The sequence below is a fragment of the Zootoca vivipara genome, chromosome Z1 (assembly GCF_965207765.1).
Source record: "Zootoca vivipara chromosome Z1, rZooViv2.hap1.1, whole genome shotgun sequence".
NCBI lineage: Eukaryota > Metazoa > Chordata > Lepidosauria > Squamata > Lacertidae > Zootoca > Zootoca vivipara.
In genome coordinates, this window is record NC_142583.1 from 5,623,415 (window position 1) to 5,645,800 (window position 22,386).

A 22,386-nucleotide genomic window follows, 5' to 3' on the forward strand; every position below is an offset into this window, starting at 1 on the left:
CTCCTGGATGAGTTCTGCAAAAGCAGCACTGAGGCAAAGTGGGGAAGGCAGCCAAGAGGCAGGGACCGCTGACTGCAAGTGAGAAGGCAAGCGGGGGCAGCAGAGGTTGGTGCTGCTGCTGCTGCCCGCTGGCCCTCAAGGGCCAGCCTCCGCTGCTCTGGCAGTCATTTTCTGGGCCAGGAGTCACTCGACTCCGACGTGGCAGCTCTGCGGTTGTGAGAGGAGGTTGCACGAATGGGCCGCAGCTGGGTGGCACTTTCCTGGGTTTCAGCAGTTCCGTTCGCTGTGGCGAGTCCACCCCTCATGTCAAGGGGGCCAGTCCTCCTTTGCAGAGGTGCTCAGGGCTGGTGCTTAGTAAGGGCCTGGTGGACGCCCCGTGAGAAGGCGTTCAGGGTGCCTTCGAGCAGCAGCACCCAAACCAGCCTGCTCCTTTGGGTGGGGAAGGGGCATCCGGGTGCTGGACTCTGGATTGATCTGACGTTCTCCCACCCCCACCCCGTCTGCTTGGCAGCACTACACCTCGGACCCTGACGGGCTCTGCACTCGCCTCATCAAGCCAAAGGTCATGGAGGGCACAGTGGCTGCTCAGGACGAGTTCTCACGCGGTGAGCATTGCCCCAGGACCGGGCAGGCCCTTGGGTTGGGCTGGGCTTCCGTGGGAGTTGGCGCATGCATGGCTGACTTGACTTCCTCTCCCTTTCTGTATCTCTGCCCTCTTCCAGGTGGGTGGTCCCTCAACATGAAGGACTTGAAACTGCTGCAGATCATCGGGAAAGGGGAGTTCGGAGGTGAGTTGGGCAGTGGTGGCGCAGGGAGATCTTTCTTCTCCTGGCGGCTTGGGAAGTCAGCCCCCACCCCCGACTCTGTTAAGTCAGAGGCAGCAATGCTCCTGGATACCAGTTGCTGGAAGCTACAGGAGAGAAGAGGGCTTGTGTTCGAATCCCGCTTGCTGGTCTCCCACAGGCATCAGGTTGGCAACTGTGAGAAGATGATGCTGGACTAGAGGGGGCCATGGGTCTGATCCAGCCGGCTGTTAGGTTTTTAAAGTTCTCCTGAGCCAGGCTCAGCTAAGAACCTCGGAAGCTCACGAGGGCCCACTTCAGATGTAAAATGGTCCCCTGTTCGATCCACACTAGCATCTCCAGGTGGGCACGTCCCCTTCCTGAAACCTCGGAGAGCTGCTTCTAGTCAGGGTAAAACCACCTTGAGCCAAGGTGATTTGGCTCTGTGTAGGGCACCCTTCCTGTGTTCCTCCCTTAAGGGAAAGGGACCGGGCTGTGGACTGGTGTTCTCTCCCTGGACATAAGCTATGTGAGAGCCAATGGCCCTCTCCCCTCCTGTGGCTTCCAGCAACTGCTATTCAGAAGCAGTGTGGAGGGCACAGCACAGCCATTAAAGTCATCTAGGTTGGTGGCCTCCTGTGGGAGGGAGTTCCACTGTTTAACTCTGTGCTGCGCGAAGAAGCCCTTTTATCTGCCCAAACCTCAGCTTCAGGTAGAAGAGAGGGGTGGCTTCATGGCCTGGGCTGCGAGTCTCCCTGAGGGCACCTGGCTGCTGTTCCCTGGAAGCAGGGTGCTGGGTTCAAGGGCGTCTCCTAGCCCCTGTGCCCCCCTTCAGATTGCCCTTCTTCTTTCCAGATGTGATGCTGGGCGACTACCATGGGAACAAGGTGGCCGTGAAGTGCATCAAACACGACGCCACCGCGCAGGCCTTCCTGGCCGAGGCCTCGGTGATGACGTGAGTGCCAGCCGGGGGGTGGGGGGTGGGGTGGGGGAGCCCAGCATGAGAGCAAAGGCACATTGATGATGGCAGACGCTTAAGGGAGAATTTCCATGGATTTGTTTTATTTCGCCGTAAGGTCCCAGCGCTGGTGGCAGCCCTTTAAAAAACCCAGCGTTAAAAACAAATTGCAGTCTTGGGTATAGGGTGGGTCCTGAAAAATATGTCACTTTTTTGGGGGGGGGTCAGAGGCCTCCCGAAAGAAGCAGAGGTGCTGTGGGGCTGCAGGGAGTCCTTTGAGAGCAGCAGTCACAAACTGTCCTCCTGGTGTAGCCTTGCCCAGGTGATCCTGAGATGTCGGGTGATGATCTGTTTATTAATATATCTCATTTACACCCTACCTTATTTCCTCCAAGCAGATCGGGATGGTAGCCCATAGTTTCTAGTCCTCCACATTTTATCCTCACAACAAACCCGTGTGAGGTAGGCTAGGGTGACAGGCAAAGAGTACTGGCAACCAAATTCACCCAGGGAGCTTCATGGCTGAGCAGGGGCTCTCCAACCACTGCATCACACTGTCTCTCTCCCTTGAGGCAGCTGGCTTCAAAGATGAGGGGTGGGGATTTGAACCCTGGTCTCTCCAGGTCCTAGACTGGCACTCTTAACAACTACACTGCGCTGCCTCTGATACCACCCAGTGGCCTGTGGGTGACACCTCCTCTTCCCTGCCAATCTCATTGCAGGCAGCTCAGGCACAGCAACCTGGTTCAGATGCTGGGGGTGATTGTGGAGGAGAAGGGCGGCCTCTACCTCGTCACAGAGTACATGGCAAAGGTAAGGGGCTGGTGCTGCTGGCCAGGGGAGCTCAGGAGGCTGAGCCACCCTACCAGGCAGTTTTCAGCGGCTGGGCAGGACCCACGGCCAGGCTGTGGCCTGCTGTATAAAAACATGGTGAACTAAATTTTTAAAAAAGGGTCCCTAAGGGCATGTTTGGGTGAAAAGCAGGTCCCAGATCTCAAAACACTCGAGTTGATGAAGTAGGGTTAGCTCTTCAAGATTGTGTCCTGGGGTTGTTCCATCTCCGCCAGGGAGGCTTCAACGTGGGGCTTGTTCTCCTCCAGCACCCGGTTCCTCCTCCTCCTCTTCCTCAGCCTTGTCTCCCAAAGCTGAAGCAGCAACCCAAAAACTGAAATAATGGGCTAATGCTTCCAATTTCTTCAGAAGTCCAATACAATACAAGCAGCATGCAAGGGCACAAGATTCAATCAAGTTTCAATCAAGTATTATTAGTGCAAAAAGAAAACAATAAGAGAACCATATACAAACGCTGACACAGAAGCCAAAACCAAACGTCAAGCAGATAGCATATACAAATAAATACCGAAAGGCAAACCAGTCTTTATGGTCTTTGAGGCTATGTAGCGGTCAGCAAAGTGGCAGCAGGTCGAACGAAGTGTCAATGATAGACAGGCTGCCGGCGTTTTTCACCTGTTTCGCCCATATGACGGGCTTCTTCAGTACTTTCTCCTTCTGCTTTCTGTTATGTTTAATACATTCAAATTCGTATGAAACCACTTATCTTGGCTTAGGCCACAATGCTCAAGTTCTTATTTCAAAAGGTTCTCTCATGCGGCTTTGATACATTTACATATTCAATTTCTTATATTCAGAGTTTTCTTAGTTTGAGCATGTATTGACTTTGCTGACCGCTACATAGCCTCAAAGACCATAAAGACTGGTTTGCCTTTCGGTATTTATTTGTATATGCTATCTGCTTGACGTTTGGTTTTGGCCTTGAAGCAGCAACCCAAGCTGTTTCCTTCTCATCCCCACGCAGCTCAGGGAGGGCAAACGTGCCCCACAGCTAGGGGCTGCCAGTTGACCTTTGAGGAGGGTGGAATGGAAAAGGGGAGGGGAAACGGAATGGAATAGTCAGAGGGTGGGCATGGCTGGCTGGCACGGCAAACGGGAGTGCCCCAAGCAACAGCGCCTTGTTGCAAGCCCCCCTTACTGCTGTTGTTTCCCCACCTGTCCTCTTAAACGGCAGTGGTTCTTACGCTTGTTTCCTTCTGGCTGTGCTCCCTGGTCCAAAGAGGAGAGCGCCCCCTACTGCTGAGGGCCCCTCACAGTGCTCTTTTGGAAGCGCTGCCTAAGGCAGCTGAGGGAAGCAGGGAATGCTCCTCTGCCTGGAGTGGAGGAGGCTGAGAGGAGATAGGAGAGGCGTCTCCGAGATCTGAAGGGGTCTCACAAGAAGAGGGAGCATGCTAAGCTTGTTTCAGAGGTTACTTTGAGAAAATCATGTCTTTTCTATATTAAAGTTTCTTTTGGGAAGTTTAAACCTATTATGTTTCTTTGAGTAATCATTAGTTGAGTTTAAGTATTATTCACTTTTATCAATATCTCGTTTCAGGGATTTATCACGGCATAGGTTTGTTTTTCTTGTTGCTCTGATTATACATTCCCGTGATTGTCTCTTTTTTGCCATTTTAGTGGTGATTCTAGCATTGCAGGGGGCTGGACTAGAGGACCCTTGGGGTCCCTTCCAACTCTGCTGTTCTATGACTCTATAATTTTGATTTCTTGAGCATTTTCAGAGAATCATCAAGGGTGGGGTGGGAAGAGGTTTGGCTGAGGAAGCTCCGGGAAACCAAATATGGAAGAGATTGCCACTAGCCGCTTTGATCGCACCCCTCATTCCAAGGAAAGTGACCATTGCAGATTGATATGAGAAAAAACTGTGGTTGGCTTTCGCAGGCCAATAGTCAGAGAATAATGAATAATGGCAGGAAAGCATCAAAGCAAGCCAGGCCTTTATTTTTCTGTTGCAACAGAGCCCACCCCAACCCCCAGAACAAAGGTGTGTAACAACTTCTAAAGGCTTTAGTAATTGCCCAACTCCTTAGCCAAAGGCCACCCGAAAGTATCATACCAGGTCACAGAAAGAGGCTTATCTACAACAGAAAGTTGAGAATGTGGCTTGTTTCCTGTCTGTCAGTGTTGTGTTTGCCAGTCTGGGCCATTCTTTTGAAATGTTGAATTGTTATATACCATTGTTATTTAATCCAGTTCAGAGGGCTACCCCTTTCATACTCAGAAGATGATCTTTGTAACAGATACTTGCCATAACAGTTTTGCAGAGGGGTAGCCCATTCATTGGAGGCAGTGGAAGGCAGGAGTGCATGGGGTCACGAAGACTAAACAACAACAACAAGCCCATTCATTCCAAGAGGTTTATCTGTTTACAGGATTGGAAAGGATTTGCAAGTGAAAAGAACTATTGGGAAGGGTTTCCCAAGATGCTTCCTCCTTCTGCAAAGAAAATATCCAGGGCTAATTAAGAAGGCCAAGATGGTTTTGGGATGGTTCTGTGTACTAAGATGAAGTGTCTTTTTTCCAGGAATATTTCCTCATTTTGAAGGGTGAAGGATTGGGTTTGGGGGGGGGGCTCCTATGTATGTATCTTAAAATTTGTGTAACAAAAGAGGCCTTGGTGTCTACGGAGAGAGAAAGAGAGAGAGAGAGAGAGAGAGAGAGAGAGAGAGAGAGAGAGAGAGAGAGAGAGAGAGAGAGAGAGAGCTGGCTAGTGAGGCCAGGAGGTGCCTTGCAGGCCTCTGCTTAGCTGGAAAAAAACACCCCCGACCAGACTTGTAATGGGCTGAGAGTTTCCAAACCAGAGGGAGTTGCGGTCCATACTTGACCCCTGACCCTGTTTGTGACATTAACCCTTCTCTTCTCATTTTTCTTTGTCTGCAGGGAAGTTTAGTCGATTACCTTCGCTCCCGAGGGAGGTCTGTGCTGGGGGGAGAATGTCTGCTGAAGTTCTCCTTGTAAGTATGGTGCGGGGGAGACAAGGCCACACACCCAACTGGCAGGATCTGTGCCTGTACAAAACAACAATCAGAACTTGTTTGTGTTGTAGTAAAATTTAAGCTGGTTCCTATGAACCCAGAGAAATGGATCCTGCCCAGGGAGAGCCCAAGGATCCAGGCAAACAGACGAATTTAAGCGTCTCCTGCCTACCAAATAACAGAGACCAAACCAGGACATACGAAGCAAGGCACTTTTATTTTCGCTGTTGCAACAGGGTCCTTCCTCTCACTCAGGAGAACAAGGAAGGAACCCCAAACAAAGATGTCTTGCCCTTAAAAAGAGATTTGAAATTGGTTTCAGCCCACCCCCCAGAAGCATCATCCATATGTCACAGAAGGGGTGTAGCCCAAGACCCCCCCCTCCCTAGATTCATCATAGGCACATCATGAACGGGGAGGTCTGGTGGCAGTAATCTGAGCATCCTGGACCCTGCCCCCTGCCCCCAAAACCTAATCAACAAAATTGAGAGATATTTACATTTCCCTGTTTCCCAGCCAAGTTAATCACACCCTTTTGTCTGGCAGTCAGGTATCAGGATGCCAGGGTTATCACTTTAATTCCTGAGACAATGAGAAGGTTCCCCCCACCCCCCTTCTTCCTTGCAGAGGAACACCTGGTCAGAGAGAGAGTCAAAATGGTGTCAGAAAGGCCTGTCTTCCTGTGCTGCTTCAGACATGTGCCTGTACTGTACATTCATGTACATGTTTTATGAACAATTATTATATATATATATATATATATATATATATATATATATATATATATATATGTGACCTCAAAATTCTTATAACAGTGTGTAGACAGATGGATCAATAGGTAGAGATAGAGAGATGTTTGCAACAGCCACCAACCTTTGCAATTTGGGTGCCAAGTACAAACGTATGCAAACATCACTAAGCAGATAAAATTGCCAAAAGCTAAATGTAAAGTCACACAGTTTAAAATTCAAGAGAGGATCGTTGTGGGTCAACCGTTTTATGTTAATGGCAATTGTTAGAACTGTTGCTGTCTTTTCAGTCACCTGTTTGTCTTGATCCGCAACGAAAAAAGTCACATTCTGGATGAGATGTTGGCAGTGGATTGATGATGTAAATGTCTGTACAGCGGGCAGATCGGCCACGCATAAAACCATGTGTCAGTATTACAGTCTTCGCATGGACATGCATGATTTTGGACCATAGCTGTCAAGTTTTCCCTTTTTTCGCGAGGACGCCTATTCAGCATAAGGGAATTTCCCTTTACAAAAGGGAGAACTTGACAGCTATGTTTTGGACTGAGACCCCCCTTAAAAACTCTGCTGGAGGAGGCATGTTCAACCACACCCTCAAGAAAACTGTTCAGTGACCTAGCCAGCCGGGTCATTACCTAGCCCCACCCCCACAGGACAACTTTGATAGCTGGATGGGGCAGCCCACCTGTCAATCACATGGAGCCCTCATAACATCACATGGTTGGCAGGTGGGTAGACATGTCCACCCACCAATGCCGCTTGCGCAACACTTCCCTAAGCGCCTGACAGCTGAGTGCTTCTTGGGCACCATGTGCAACGTCAGATATGAGCATGGTTTGGGGGAAGCAGCCTTGCCGGCCAAATAAGAACCCTGGCCAGGCAGTTTTAGCTTGTGGGCTGGTTGTTCCTCATCCCTGTTGTACATTTTTGGCAACCGGCCAGCGACCAAAAATGGTTACTATACTTTTCAGATAATGTTTTGCCGCTCTGCATTGTCTTATTGCATTCTGCGGCCCACCTTTAATACCTGTCGAGGCTTAAATCACATGCATTTTAATACATTGCCTACAGCATTATACAATGCCAGACACCCTGGTTTTAAAATTACAGGGAAGAGCCACAGCTCAGTGATCAAGCGCAAGTATTCCATGCAGAGAGCCACCGGGTTCAGTCCCAATGGCAGCTGGGAGAGACTCCTGCCTGGAACTCTGCGGAGCTGCTGCCAGTCAGTGTAGACAGAGCTAACCTAGATGAAGTAATGGGCTGTTTTGGTATAATAAATAACAAGATGAAAGATGAAAAAATCTTTTTTAATAATTCCAGTGGCATCTTAAATATCAGCTAAATATAAGCTTTCAGGGTATGAGCTTTTGTGTATAATACACACTTCGTCAGATACTCTGAAGCACAGGTCGCTTCAACCTTATAACTGTTGTTGTTAGAAATAAGCAACTGTTATTGTTTTGGTATAAGGCAGGCATGGCCAACAGGTAGATCGGGATCTACCGGTAGATCCCCAGGACGTTTCTGGTAGATTGCGGGTTCCTTAGTGATCGCCAGCCTAAAAGAAAAGAAAGAGCTCTCCCCCTAAAAAAATACCTCAAGAACTCTTGTCTCTCCCCCACAAAAAAGCTCAATAACTGTGAGCAATTGCAGGGAGAGCTCCTTCCCTCTTCCCGATACTGAGCTTACCAGTATGTGTGTGACTGTGTTAGTGCATTGCACAGAAGTGCTGGATTGCTCCCTGTCCCTCTTGCCTGCCTAGAGCTCCCTGGCTCCTCCTCCCTCATGCCGGCAGAGAGGGAGGGGTGTGTGTGAGTTTGCGTGCGTGGGAGGAAAGCGGGAGCCGCAACTCACAGAGGGATTTCCCCCCTGTCTCTTTGAGCCACTGGGAGCCAGCTAGCGAGAGAGAGGTGGGTGTGTGCCCCTAGCTGGGGGGTGGGGTGGGGGGAGAGAGAGGGGGGAGTGGGTGCCCCTAGCTGAGGGGGTGGGGGAGAAAGAGAGAGAGGCAGGTGGATGGGTGCCCCTAGCTGAGGCGGTGGGGGAGAAAGAGAGAGAGAGAGGGAGTGAGGTGGATGGGTGCCCCTAGCTGAAGGGTGGGGGGAGAAAAAGAAAGGGGGGGTGGATGGGTGCCCCTAGCTGAGGGGGAGGGGGAGAAAGAGAGAGAGAGAGAGCAACGTTTAAACATGACAGATGAGCACCTTAAGGATTCCCTGAAGCTGACCCTGACACAGTACTTGTCTGATATTGAACAGTTGGTTACCAAAATGGTGATGCAGGTGTCACACTAACAATGGATGAAGGCATGTATTTTTAAAGAAATCTTGATAGGTAGGTTAATGGAGTGGGTCAAGGAGTTTGTGCGGCGTACAGTTTTGTGAGTGCTTTTATGCAATTCTCTCCCAAGAAATCTCTAAAAGTTTCTGTTGTCCCCCGTAAGAAAAGTATTTGGGCAGTGCTCCCCTCAAAAAGGTTACCAAATCTGGTCACCCCCCTTTCCTTCTCCCTGAAAAAGCTCAACGACTTTGAGCCGAACCCCCAAAAATGGGGGTAGATCACCGCCAGATTTTGATTCTGAAAGATCACAGTCTCTTGGGAGTTGGCCACCCCTGGTATAAGGGAACTTTCTATCTTCCCAGCTAACCATTTGGAGGACGCATCTATAAGCACTTGAGAATCTGCTTGGGGGTGATAGTGCGTGCCTCCTTTCATGGGAGCTTAAAACAGAGGAAAATGGATAAGGAGTTACTGCGAAGGATTTGAATGTCAGGTGATTGATGGGCCTTTCATTCATCACAGTGTCAAAACTACGGCCTGTGATGATAACGTTTCATTCATTCAGTCTTAAAATGCCTGCACTGCTTTTCATGTAAAAAAATAAAATAAATAGGATTATGCAACGGTTTAACAGATGCAAGCTCTAGTGAACACAAATAATCAGTGCAGAATACAACAGCAGCAAAACCAGGTAAAGGGTATTTTGGTCCTACATACGAAGAAAGAGAATGTGGTCGGGGCATTCCAAATCCTGGGGGCCACTACAGAAACAGGCCCTGCTTTGCAATCCAACCTGTGCTGCAAATTGCAATTCAGAGCCTCACTTGCAGGTCTTGTCTGCCAAGAGGCTCGTGCAGGGAGACAGCTTTGCGCTGCCGTCATCTCCTGGAGCAACAGCTCCCTTTCCTGAGTCTTGCCTGCCTGTTCTCCCCGCACAGAGACGTCTGTGAAGCCATGGAGTACCTGGAGGCAAACAACTTCGTCCATCGGGACTTGGCAGCGCGGAATGTCCTGGTCTCGGAAGACAACATTGCCAAAGTCAGTGACTTCGGGCTGACGAAAGAAGCCTCGTCAACCCAGGACACGGGCAAGCTGCCAGTAAAATGGACAGCGCCAGAAGCACTTAGAGAAAAGGTGCAGCACAACACGGGGGTGACCTTGGGGGGCCCCTGAGCCATCATAGACAGAGGCATGACGGTCTGTCCAGCGTGGGGAACTTCAACCTGGGGGGCAAGTGGGGCCCTCCTGCCCCCTCTCTTCAGCCCTTGGGACTGACTGGGGGGGTGCCCCTTCCCAGGCCCCACCCCTTACTGGCCGACATGAGCTTGATTTGCAAAATGGACTTAATCAGCCATGAGCTACGATCAAGGCCGGTGCTAGGGGTTTGTGTGCCCTAGGCGAGATCACCACCTGGGCCACACCCCCGGGCACCTGCCTCCTCCCTAAAGGCCTGGCCCAGCCTTCACCCCCTTCCCTTCCCAGTGCCCCTCCCGCTTACCTGTGACGTCGACGGCTGGATTGCTCTGGCCGCTGGACGCGGGTAGGTGGTGTTGGGGCTCAGCGGCTGCGCGGCAGAGCGAGTCCTGCGAAACCAGCAGTGCTCCCCGTAGTGCCAGCGCCCCCTCCATTTGGGCGCCCTAGGCAACTGCCTAGTTCGCCTTAATGGACGCGCCGGCCCTGGCTACGATAGTTCGTATTATTGCAGAGGAGGCTGGGTGTAGTTTGGGGTGCATTTGGTGGCTTTGGGAAAGTGCTAAAATCCAGTTCCCTAAAAAGAGGGTGGTGAGCAGAGGTGGTTTTAGGACACAGCATGACTGGTTTGGTTGCACTGGCTGTTGTGCTGTGGGGGGCTATGGAGCAGAGCGCAAGAGGCAGGAGGTGACGCTCCTGAAATTTGAGAGCCCAAATCCACCACTGTGGTGAGAGGCTGTGTGATAATCTCCAGGCTTGGTTAGTATCTCGCCATCCCAGGGACCATTTCTCTAAACGATGGACTTCCTTTCTCTTAGCAGAAATTTTCCACCAAGTCCGATGTCTGGAGCTTTGGGATCCTCCTCTGGGAAATCTACTCCTTTGGGCGAGTGCCTTATCCGAGAATTGTAAGTGACGGAAGCTCAGCTTAGCTGGCTTTTGATGTTTTGACAGGGACCCTGTCGTCCCACCCCCCCGTTTTTTTGCAGCCAACTCTTGGAGCAACTGCGTTTTTGCTTTGCCTTCTCTTTTCATAGCAATTGGGTTGCCTTAGGGCAGTGATGGCCAAACTTTCCCTCCAGCTGTTTTGGGACTACAGTTCCCATCATCCCTGACCACTGGTCCTGTTAGCTAGGGATGATGGGAGTTTTGACCCTGGTCCTGAACCCAGCACAGTATTGCTTCCATTTGATATAGTCCCTTTGCTTTTGTTTCCCTCTCCTCCCATCCCTTGCAGCCTCTGAAGGATGTAGTGCCTCGCGTGGAGAAGGGGTACAAAATGGAGTCCCCCGATGGCTGCCCTCAGATCGTCTATGAGGTGATGAAAAAGTGCTGGACCTTGGACCCCACACACCGGCCCTCCTTCCACCAACTACGGGAACAGCTAGAGCATATCAAAGCCAGCGAGCTTTACCTGTGAGGTGGGCGGGAGGGCGGGGTTTCCTTTGGACACACCTCTTCCTCCACCACTTCCTGCGACCCGCCTCCCACGCACATGCGTCTGGGGGTCGGGGATAACGGGCGAGGGGGCTGAGGGAGCGGTTCTTCCCCACCCCTTCAGGAATGCAGAATTCCTCCACTCAAGGGACTGTATTTAGAGAAACATATTGGACTGTGTGCATATTGACCCCCCCACCCCTGTGCCCCACAGCTGGTGGGTGGATTGGGGGGGGGTCCAGCTCCTCTTCCCTCCTCTGTGGAAAAGGCTCCCCCATATCTTTTTCAGTGGGGTCACCAGTAGACGCACGAGGAAGAGAGAAAATATGGGAGACCCCAACATCTTCTCCTGGTCCTGTAGGAATCCCGGTTCTCTTATAGCGGGGAGAGACCCTGACTATTCGTTTGTAGCATGTACCCTACACTTCCTCCCCATTTGACCCCTTCCTCACAGAAGAGCCTCTCTCCCTCCCCCTCCCCCCGCCATGCCTCCTTCCTTCCCCCTCTGACTTTCTCTTAGACCTCCATGCCTCCCGTTTTTCCATGGGGAGATGTAAGATGTTCACATAGCACCAAAACAATGGTAAGATGTGGGGAAGGAGAGAGGGAGCCCCCATGAGGTGGGGGAGACGGCGGGATTTCCCTCTCCCTCCCCCAGTATTTCTGTGACTGCTGGAAATACCCAAATTACCAATCCAGTATCTTCTACCCCACCCCCACAGCCCACAACACACCTTTTTTTAATTAAAAAAAAAGATTTTTTTGTTCAGTTTCTATTTTTATTTTTTGTTCCTTTTAATGTTATTTCAAACTGCACCGGAAATCAGCCGTTTTGCTGGGTTTTACTAAAGTTGCAAATCTTATTTTTTAAAGTAATAAAAAAAGGTTAAAAAAAAGAGAAAAGAAAACAGAACACACGCTCTGAAATTTAGCAAACTCACCCCCCCACCCCCAACCAAATGAAGGCAGGGCAAGTTTAAAACCGCAAAGCCACCAAGGACGGCTGTTGGGTTTTTTGGGTTTTCTTTGCTTAAAAACAGTGTTTGCATGCTGTCTCCAGAGGCCTTTTTTCCAGTCCTGTCTAGTGCTTTATGCTCATATAATGCTGCCAACTGTGAGATTAAACTGTAATAAAGATCATTCCATATGAACACGTATGAGCTCCTGCCTTGCTTGTCATTTTTTCCCTGCGTCTGTAAGCTCCAGGGGGTGGTTTTGAGGAGGAGACGGGGCTCTAAATCCACTGGACTTTGACTGGTAGGTCAAGACCCCCGAGTGGGTCATCCAAGGCAGCACCAACATGGAAATGTAGGGTGAAAGAATTAAGAAACGGGTCCCCACATGCATTTGTGGGTTAAAGGTGAGTCCTGAGCCTGGAAAGATTGGCGACTTCTGCTCCAAATGGTCGGCCTGCGTTGAGGAGCCTGTGAACCTCACAAGGCGGGGCACACAGAGAATGGGGTGGCACGGGGGGGGGACTATATAGCACTACAAACGCCACCCACTCTTGTTTGTGGCTCTGCCCGCAATCCGTAATGCAACACGACAACTTCGCCCAGCTGCACATAGGTGCCAACTCCCTGGGTGCCTGAGCACCCACAAAATTCCCCATGAAGGAACCGGGCACCCACAGATTTGAGGGCCAGGGCCATGCACACTGCATGGCAGCCACAGCCTCGGGCCCCCATGGTTGCGGGGTCAAGTTGGCATTCCTACAGCTGCATCATGCTGCTGGCTCGTGTTCAGCATGTGATTGACTGCAATGTGCTAATATAATTATAGATTTATATATAAATATAGATTTATATTTGTGCTTATATTGGATGCTATCAGGCGCGTACACACACACACACACACACACACACACGCCTGATTAATTGTGGGTACGTTTTCAATCATCGGGATTTTTAATGTGGTTAGTCAGCGAGAAAACTTTGTATGGATGTGATTATAATCCACCTAATGGGCTGACTTCTGAAATGGCGTGTGAATGGTGAGTTGATAGATCTTGGCGCAAAACCTCTGTTGTCTCCTGCTTCATACCTGCAGCTTTGGGGGCTATGGATGTTTGCATTGTCAAATTTCTCAGGTTCCATGTGTGGAGGCATCGCCTGGAAGGACTTTCACAGAGGCATGCGGGCAAGAGAAAAACAGTGAGTGCACCAGGACAATGCGTCCTTCACACCTCTACTCCAGTCCTCTTGTCCGGAGCCACCCACCCGAAAGGCCTGCTGTGGAACTGCTGGCCGTTGAACAGAATTAGGTAGCTAGTCCCTAAGATCTCCCTCCATCCTGAAGATGGGAACATGGCCAATGAACCCCCATTGTTCAGCCCAGACACTGAGATCCAGTGCCAAGGGCCTTCTGGCGGTTCCCTCACTGCAAGAAGCAAAGCTACAGGGAACCAGGCAGAGGGCCTTCTCGGTAGTGGCGCCATCGGAGGTCAGGGAGATGAACAACTACCTGACATTTAGAAAACACCTAAAGGCAGCCCTGTTTAGGGAAGTTTTTAATCTGTGATATTTTAATGTATTTTTATATTTGTTGGAAGCCACCCAGAGTGGCCGGGGAAACCCAGCCAGATGGGCGGGGTATAAATAATAAATAATAATAACAATAATAGGAAGTTACAGGCTAATTAGCTGGTCTCTTCTGGAAAAACTTCTGGAAAGCATGATTAAAGATAGACTTACCAAGCTGAGCGAAGAACAAGCATTCCTGGAGAGGAGCCAGCATGGCTTCTGCAAGGACATGTCCTGTGTAACTTTGCTTTCAGGGTTCTTTGAGAATGTCAACAAGCGTATGGATGGAATGGCCCACTAGATACTTCTGATAGCCTTATGCTTTGTGAAGAACAGCCCTGCTGAATCAGGCCACTTACACTTGCAAACAACCTGTGCTACATCCTTGGAGACAATCTTATAATGTTCTGCTCCCCAAATCATTTCACCTCATCCCAAAATGCAACGTCCAACACTACACAGCTTCGTCTAGGAATCAGAATCCGAATTCAATTTTAATTTTCACTTTGGTTCATTTACGGAAAATAATGCAATGCCACAGCATGTACTTTCCTTCAACTGTTTGGATGGGGAAAGAAAAATGAGTGTTCTCAAACATTTCTTAGAAAACTTCTGAGAAATTTCAGCTCACTTAATGTTAAACAAAACACTTTTGTTCAAGTCTGTAGGTGGATGATGGATCAAAGGAAAAGACTGGAAGGAGGAGCAAAAGAGGGACATTCCTCAGCAGTATACAAGGAAAACCAAACATTTATCAGAAAATGTGCTTTTGTGCATTTTTGGACTGTTTTAATTGTCCCTTTTTCTAATGGACCCACATAGCTGTCTGCAATCTTTCGCCACTAGATGGCCCCCTGACCAAAGGTTTTCTTCTTTTGCCTGAGAAGCAAAGGTAGCCATGTTTGCCCCCCCCCCAAATCTCCAAAACAAAATCCACATTGAGGAGCAATGTGTACCCCCCTCTTCCTCTCCCACCTAATCTGCTGAAGAGTTCTGTAGAACCTAAAAACTTGCACACGATTGTGCAGCCTTTTGCTTGGCCTAGTAAAGGTGATAGGGACCCAGGTGGCGCTGTGGGTTAAACCACAGAGTCTAGGGCTTGCTGATCAGAAGGTTGGCGGTTCGAATCCCTGCAACGGGGTGAGCTCCCGTTGCTCGGTCCAAGCTCCTGCCCACCTAGCAGTTCAAAAGCACGTCAAAATGAAAGTAGATAAATAGGGACCGCTCCGGCGGGAAGGTAAACGGCGTTTCCGTGTGCTGCTCTGGTTCGCCAGAAGCAGCTTTGTCATGCTGGCCACATGACCCGGAAGCTGTCTGCGGACAAACGCCGGCTCCCTCGGCCTATAGAGCGAGATGAGCGCCGCAACCCCAGAGTCGGACACGACTGGACCTGATGGTCAGGAGCCCCTTTACCTAGTAAAGGTGATAATCTTTTATTTTTCTCTTATGGGTCAATAGAGTCTTAAGGTTCACATTCCCTTCTGGGCAGCCTTCTGGTGATCTCATGCCATGGGGGGTGGGGTGGCCAGAGACAAAAGTGGCCAGAGCAAGAAATGTAAAATTGAGCTTTGTATAGTAGGATAGTTGCTACACACACACACACACACTGCTGTTGTTGTTTCCCTTCCATGTGTTCATTAGGACCAATTGTGCACAAGCACTAATAAGGTCTCGTGTGCGCTTTGTGTAACCGCCAGGCTTTGTGTTTTCAACAACAGGGATCAACTGTTGCTTCGTCCTTCTAGGTGGAACCTGATGCTTGCAAGTACCAGAGGCGGACTCACTCTGTGGCCTCCATCTTTAGGCTGAATCTAAATGCAGACATTGGGGCTACAGGATCCAGCCAAGATACCGGTAATTTATTTACCTCCTCACACCTTGCACTTGGTGTAAAATTTCAGGTGAGTTCTGGAGCTCAAAAGCTTGCATTCCCCCTGTCAGTATTTGGGTTGCTCCTAATGCCTTTATTGCCTATTTGTGGATTTTGGTGCCCCCCCCACCCTTAAGGACCAAAACAGCTTTCTTCTTTCCTTCCTTCCTTCCTTCCTTCCTTCCTTCCTTCCTTCCTTCCTTCCTTCCTTCCTTCCTTCCTTCCTTCCTTCCTTCCTTCCTTCCTTCCTTCCTTCCTTCCTTCCTGTCCCAGCTGTTAATATTTTCTGTATCTGGCGGGGTTGGGGGGAGAGACCAAACTCACCAGTAGTGTATCTGAAGAAGTGTGCATGCACACGAAAGCTCATACCAAAATAAAAATTTAGTTGGTCTTTAAGGTGCTACTGAAGGAATTTTTTTATTTTGTTTCGACTCAGACCAGCACGGCTACCTACCTGCTTCTAGATTAGAGTCACTAGTCCTGAAGGTGCCATAAAATGACTTTCTTTTTCTTTTCTCTCTCCCCCCCTTTTCTCTTTCTGGTTTTGTGGCAACGGACTATTGTGGCGCCCTAGAACTCTCCCAAGCGAGGCCCAAAAAGGCAGTGGGGGCCTCCTGGGACTATGCTTCTGTGGAAAATGTGTTGCTTCCAGTCCCCTGGCAGGAAAATCAATGGCGTAACATGTTCCTAGTTCCCAGAATAGCTTTCATAGACTGAGGGTATTTGTGATCGTGCAAGTGCTACTCAATAAACTGGCTGCACAGTCCCATGGCTGGCTGAAAAAGAGCTCGGGTCTCAGGCAGAGGAAATTACCAACAGAATCAACTGCACGGCTGGGGTTCTCTCTTGTCCAGGTTCTCTCTTGTGCTGTGGGGAAGGGGGAGGGATCCCAGTCACACTGCCTTTATAGGTGAGTCTACCTGATTTGCCTTATCTGAGACAACACAGAAACCCAAATAGCCACCCTTCCAAATTAACACATCTCCAGATTTCGCAATGCAATTCTCCAGCCAAGTAATGTTTATAAATATTGATAGGTAGAGGTAAAGGGGCCCCTGTTGTGTCCGACTCTGGGGTTGCGGCGCTCATCTCGCTCTATAGGCAGAGGGAGCCAGCGTTTGTCCGTAGACAGCTTCCGGGTCATGTGGCCAGCATGACAAAGCTGCTTCTGGCGAACCAGAGCAGCACACGGAAACGCCGTTTACCTTCCCGCCGGAGTGGTACCTATTGATCTACTTGCACTTTGTGCTTTCGAACTGCTAGGTTGGCAGGAGCTGGGACTGAGCAACGGGAGCTCACCCCTTTGCAGGGATTCGAACCGCCAACCTTCTGATCAGCAAGCCCTAGGCTCTGTGGTTTAACCCACAGCGCCACCTGGGTCCCTGCATATATATTGATTGACTATAAATATTGATTGACTATAAATATTGATAGTATGGGGCAAACTATCATGCAGAGAAGCTCCACCATTCTGGTGGGACCAGAGGTAGAGGTAGGGCTAAACAGGGGAGCAGGTGTGACTTTATTGCATGAAGTCCTTGCTTTAAGGTGCGCTTGCAGGAGCGCAGGCAGAGATACGAAATGGCAAACAGGAGAGCGGGACACAGAGGCATTTATTTCATAGAATCATAGAGGTTGAAGGGTCCTCAAGGGTCTTTTGGTCCAACTCCCTGCAATGAAGGAATCTTTTGTCCAACGTGGGGCTTGAACCCACAACCCTGAGATGAAGAGTCTCGTGCCCTACTGATGGAGCCTGCGATTCCGTGTAGGATGCTTCCCCCACAACAGGGCTCTAATCCACCTCTGCAAGGAAGCGTCTCTCACATGCAAGGAGAGGTTTAAAATAGTTTTCTTTCCACCAGGAAGAATTATTCAGTGTTAAACAAATATTCAATGACCTAAAGCTCTTTGGTTTTGCATTTCCTACTTTGCCAATGGCTTCAGGATCTGAGCTGTCAGAGAGGAGGCAGATTAGCAGGGCAGGCGGGCGGGCGTTGTTGTACATAACTCATGCATATAGAGGGTGGGCTTCCTCTGGGTACAGATGGGAAGATTTCAGGGCATTTTAGCACATTTAAGTTTAAATCTGTTTGTTTGTGTGTGCATCCTTCTAGAGGAGAACTGTAAACAGCCGTGGCTGGACTGTATAAGTTGATCCTATATGTCCTTGAGAGTCCCATGGACTGCAAGAAGATCAAACCTATCCATTCTTAAGGAAATCAGCCCTGAGTGCTCACTGGAAGGACAGATCATGAAGCTGAGGCTCCAATACTTTGGCCACCTCATGAGAAGAGAAGACTCCCTGGAAAAGACCCTGATGTTGGGAAAGATGGAGGGCACTAGGAGAAGGGGAAGGCAGAGGACGAGATGGTTGGACAGTGTTCTCGAAGCCACCAACATGAGTCTGACCAAACTGTGAGAGGCAGTGGAAGACAGAAGTGCCTGGCGTGCTCTGGTCCATGGGGTCACGAAGAGTCGGACACGACTAAACGACTAAACAACAACAACAACAACAACAACAGAGCTCTAACTGGCTTGAGTCCCAAGTATCTGAAACTCCACTTTCTTCCCTACAGACCATCTTGGGCGTTAAGATTGTCAGGTGAACGTGATAACCACTACACTACGGAAACCTTAGGTGTTAAGATTGACAGGGGAGGGCATTCTCTGGGGTCTCCCTTGAATTGTGGATATCCCCCCCCCAGAGGTGCATATAGCATATTTGCTGTACAGTTTTCACCATAGGCTGCTGGTGATGCCTCTCTTTATCCTGTTCTTTGACAATTAAGTGTGTTTTGTTTTGTGGGCAGGGGCGTTGCCCTGTTTGCCAGGTGGAGTCAGAGTGTGAAGGATGCTCTTCGCCCTTCACACTCACCCAGCCTTTGCTGCCGGAGCCAGGCAGGGCACCAAGGAGATCTCTGCAGGGGGCACACCTGGTTTGCTTCCCCCCCAGATTATGCATCCGGGGCTACAACCCCCCTGGCCCCACCCTTCACGCTACACCACTGTTTTGGGCACACACGTGGTTTAGGTTTGAGCAGTCTTTGGCACCTTACTTTTTTTAAAAAAAAACACAAACCTATTTCTAATGGTTTTACTGGTTGTATACTGTGATGTTGAAACTCAGCTTCAGATCCTGTGGTGACGGGCAGGTGGGATGTTGTGGTGTAAGGAAATGGACAAGCAAGTTGCTGGTAACTTTGTTGAACAATAAATAGACTGTGCGCAATATGTTCCCACTGGCACAGCTGCTTTGGATTTCTTGCTCGCAGAATATTGAAGTGCACCTGTCCACTAGCAAAAGTGCCCTTGTGCGTGCAGACATGCATTTTCCAGTATGGGATCAATGAATGCCAGTTGCTGCTGGGGAAGAGCAGCAGGAGGGTGGCTGTAGCCTTCGTGCCCAACTTGTGGGCTTCACAAAGGTACCTGGCTGGTCAGCATGGGGGTAAAGAGCACACTAAACTCAGGAGACTCATATGGCAGGCTCATAGGAAGCTCAAATGGTCTTGTGGCTATGGGGAACCTATGGCCTTCCAAGTAAAATAAAAAAATTCCTTCAGTAGCACCTTAAAGACCAACTAAGTTTTTATTTTGGTATGAGCTTTCGTGTGCATGCACACTTCTTCAGATACAGTGAAATGGAAGTTTCCAGGCACTTATGTAGAGAAGGGGTGGGGAGGGGTGGGGATGGGGAGGGGGGATCACTATGGCCTTCCAGTTGCTGTGGAACTATAACCCCCATCATCCATGACCATTAGCTACGATGTCTGGGGGTTGATGGGAGTTGTAGTCTAACAGCATTGTGGGGGGGACGACAAGGTTCCCCATCCCTGATGTATTTAGATGCTTAGTGATGTGATGTGACATTACACACACACACACACACACACACACACACACACACACACAGAGAGAGAGAGAGAGAGAGAGAGAGAGAGAGAGAGAGAGAGAGAGAGAGAGAGAGAGAGCAGGTCATGTGTCTTGCATGCAGAAGGCCCTAAGTTCAGTCCCCAATGGCTGGGGCTGGGAGAGACCTCTCTGACCCAAACCCTGACGAGCCACTGTCAGTCCTTTGCAGACAATAATGAGTTGGGTGGACCAATGCTTTGACAGTGCAGGGTAGCTTCCTATTTTCTCATTTTGAAAAGCACAGAGGGTTGGTGGGAGGGTGGGGCTCCTTAACCCTTTCCTCCCCCTTTGGTTCTGCTGGCTTCCTTAGGCCTCGCAGCTCCTCCTGCGCCTGCCACAAGGCCCCTCCTCACCCCCCAAAAAAAATATTCTTTGCTCCAACAACCACAGGCACATAAGCAGCTTTCCTTTTGAGGATTATGAAGATTAAAATAATTTACAGTCAAAGCCACATGAGCGACGCTTGAAATGTTTTAAGACACAGAATATGCAATGGCTGCTTTGCCCTTTTGAGATAAAAACAAGCCCATCTCTCTCCCTCATCCCACCCCCTTTCTCTACATCTCACCTGCTGCCTCTCTCTCTCTCTCTGCTTCAAATAATTTTTTTGCACCTGTCTTGCTCCATCCTGATCATCTCACTTATCGTAGGTAAGTGAGGAAGAAAACAAGGCCAATGGAATTTACAGTACAGTATATGCATGTCAGCTGCCCAAGCAGGTAGATTCACACATGGAGTTTGGAACGAAGGATGAGGGAGGAATCTTGATTCAGTTTGCATCCTAAAGCAAACTTACAGTACTTGGTTTGCATTTTCCAAAACAATGCGGGAACCAAAATGGGTGCATCCTGCAATGTTGGCACAATAAGAAAGCACCAGTGGCGGATTTACACAGGACTGTCCACACATCACATCCCGCTTGTTGCATCAGCGTCATCTGAAGGGGCAAATCTGTGCAACAAAAGTGGAGTGAAAAATAAAAGCCCCAGAACATTTGCAGTGTAAGAATTTACAGGATTTCAGGTGGATAAAAGAACTTGCGCCGACTGGGAATGAAGCTACATGGTAGATCATCATTGAGCAACAACAGGTGGTCAACTTGCCAATGCAGCCTTGGAACACGGGCCTTCGAACTGCTGCAACTTCCATCTCCATCCACTATGATGTGTCCCCCTGGATTCAGGTGCAACGAACCCTCAGGAAGATCCTAGGTGTGAGGAGTGCTGTGGTGAGTTTCTAGCCTCTCATGCATTTCCACGCAGGGCAGCCAACACAGAAATGAAGGCATCACAGGGGCCTCAATAGGGCTTGGCCCATATCAGCAAACCCTTGATACATCTTTCTTAGAGCTGCTGTGGATTCACCCTGTGCTGTAGATCCTCCATGGTCCCTTCTAGCAGCAGGCTGCTATGAGTTTCCCTGAGTTCACCTATGTGTCACCCATCTTGAAAGCACTGCATGAGCTGCCAGGGAGCTACTGGTCCCCATTCAAGGTGTTACAGCTAGCATAGAGAGCCCCCAATGGCTTGGTACCCAAGGACCTGAAGGAGCTTTCCCCCCAAGGTCAGCCCATGGGAAGCAGAGGGACCTTGCTGGTGGCAATGCCAGAGGGGGCTGCCCAATGGGCCTGGCAGTTTGGGTGGCCGTTTGCAGGTACAGTGGTACCTCGGATTACAGACGCTTCAGGTTACAGACTCCGCTAACCCAGAAATAGTTCCTCGGGTTAAGAACTTTGCTTCAGGATGAGAACAGAAATCGTGCGGCGGCAGTGCAGCAGCAGTGGGAGGCCCCATTAGCTAAAGTGGTATCTCAGGTTAACAACAGTTTCAGGTTAAGAACGGACCTCCAGAATGAATTAAGTTCTTAACCCGAGGTACCTCTGTACGTGTTTGGAAATACAGTACTGAGAAAGGACAGTTTAGCCAGATAGCTACTGAGCTTCTTTCCAGAAAGACCAATAATTCCCGCTCTTCCATCTTTGTTTTTAATCCTTTGTCAACAACGGAGGATGGCAACATCTTGCGGCAGCTGCAGTCCCTGGGTGAACTTCACAATCACTTCTCAGAGCACCTGCAGGAATCTTCAGCAGCTATTGTCATCAGTCACTAAATCAGACACAATTGTTTCTGCTCCCTGATCAGCCCATTCCCCGGGCGCTCCAGTTGGCTAGGTGACCTCACTGCTGCTCAAGTGAGAGGATGCCTGTGATGATCAATGGTCTCCCATGGAGAAGGCAGGCAAACTAGCACAAGGCTTGGTTCAACCCACTCAGGGACAAATATATCCCATGGAAGGTAGACTAGCAGGACTTCTTATTCACTCGTTACATTTATAGTCAAACTTTCTTCTATTGAGCTCCTCCTCCCCATTTCACCCTCAAGACAACCTTGTGTTCGCTTGAGAAGAATGGCACGTGGCTCAAGATAACCCAGTGAGCTTCCTGTAGTTTCCAACATATATAAAAACCATAATAAACCATTAAACATTAAAAAAACTTCCCTATACAGGGCTACCTTCAGATGGCTCAGGGATCAAATAACTCCATACCCTCCAACATTTCTCTGACGAAAATAGGGACAACCTACCATACCCAGTAGTGATGTATGGAAGTGAGAGCTGGACCATCAAGAAGGCTGATTGCCGAAGAATTGATGCTTTTGAATTATGGTGCTGGAGGAGACTCTTGAGAGTCAACCATCTCTTTATTAAGTCATCTGCTGCCACCACCACTCTGGCCAGCATTTGGGAGCTTGTCTTTCTAAATGGTGCTGGAGGAGACTCTTGAGAGTCCCATGGACTGCAAGAAGAACAAACCTATCAATTCTGAAGGAAATCAGCCCTGAGTGCTCACTGGAAGG

The 22,386-nt window shown here is 49.5% G+C and overlaps 1 protein-coding gene across 4 annotated transcripts in view; it reads left to right on the forward strand.

Moving 5' to 3' along the window:
• The window catches only part of CSK (C-terminal Src kinase), a 72,990-nt gene extending 60,606 nt beyond the window's left edge, over window positions 1–12,384 (forward strand). For 2 of the 4 annotated variants that reach the window (XM_035112428.3, XM_088660847.1), the window contains exons 6-13: window positions 512–605; window positions 723–788; window positions 1,638–1,737; window positions 2,463–2,553; window positions 5,473–5,546; window positions 9,535–9,730; window positions 10,609–10,695; window positions 11,025–12,384. In XM_035112428.3, the coding sequence (XP_034968319.1) occupies window positions 512–605; window positions 723–788; window positions 1,638–1,737; window positions 2,463–2,553; window positions 5,473–5,546; window positions 9,535–9,730; window positions 10,609–10,695; window positions 11,025–11,207 (891 nt within the window). In that variant the 3' untranslated portion in view covers window positions 11,208–12,384. Of the gene's footprint in view, window positions 1–511; window positions 606–722; window positions 789–1,637; window positions 1,738–2,462; window positions 2,554–5,472; window positions 5,547–9,534; window positions 9,731–10,605; window positions 10,696–11,024 lie in introns of all 4 variants that reach the window. The other 2 variants (XM_035112431.3, XM_035112427.3) reach the window with 1 other exon arrangement.
• Window positions 12,385–22,386: the final 10,002 nt, after the last annotated feature.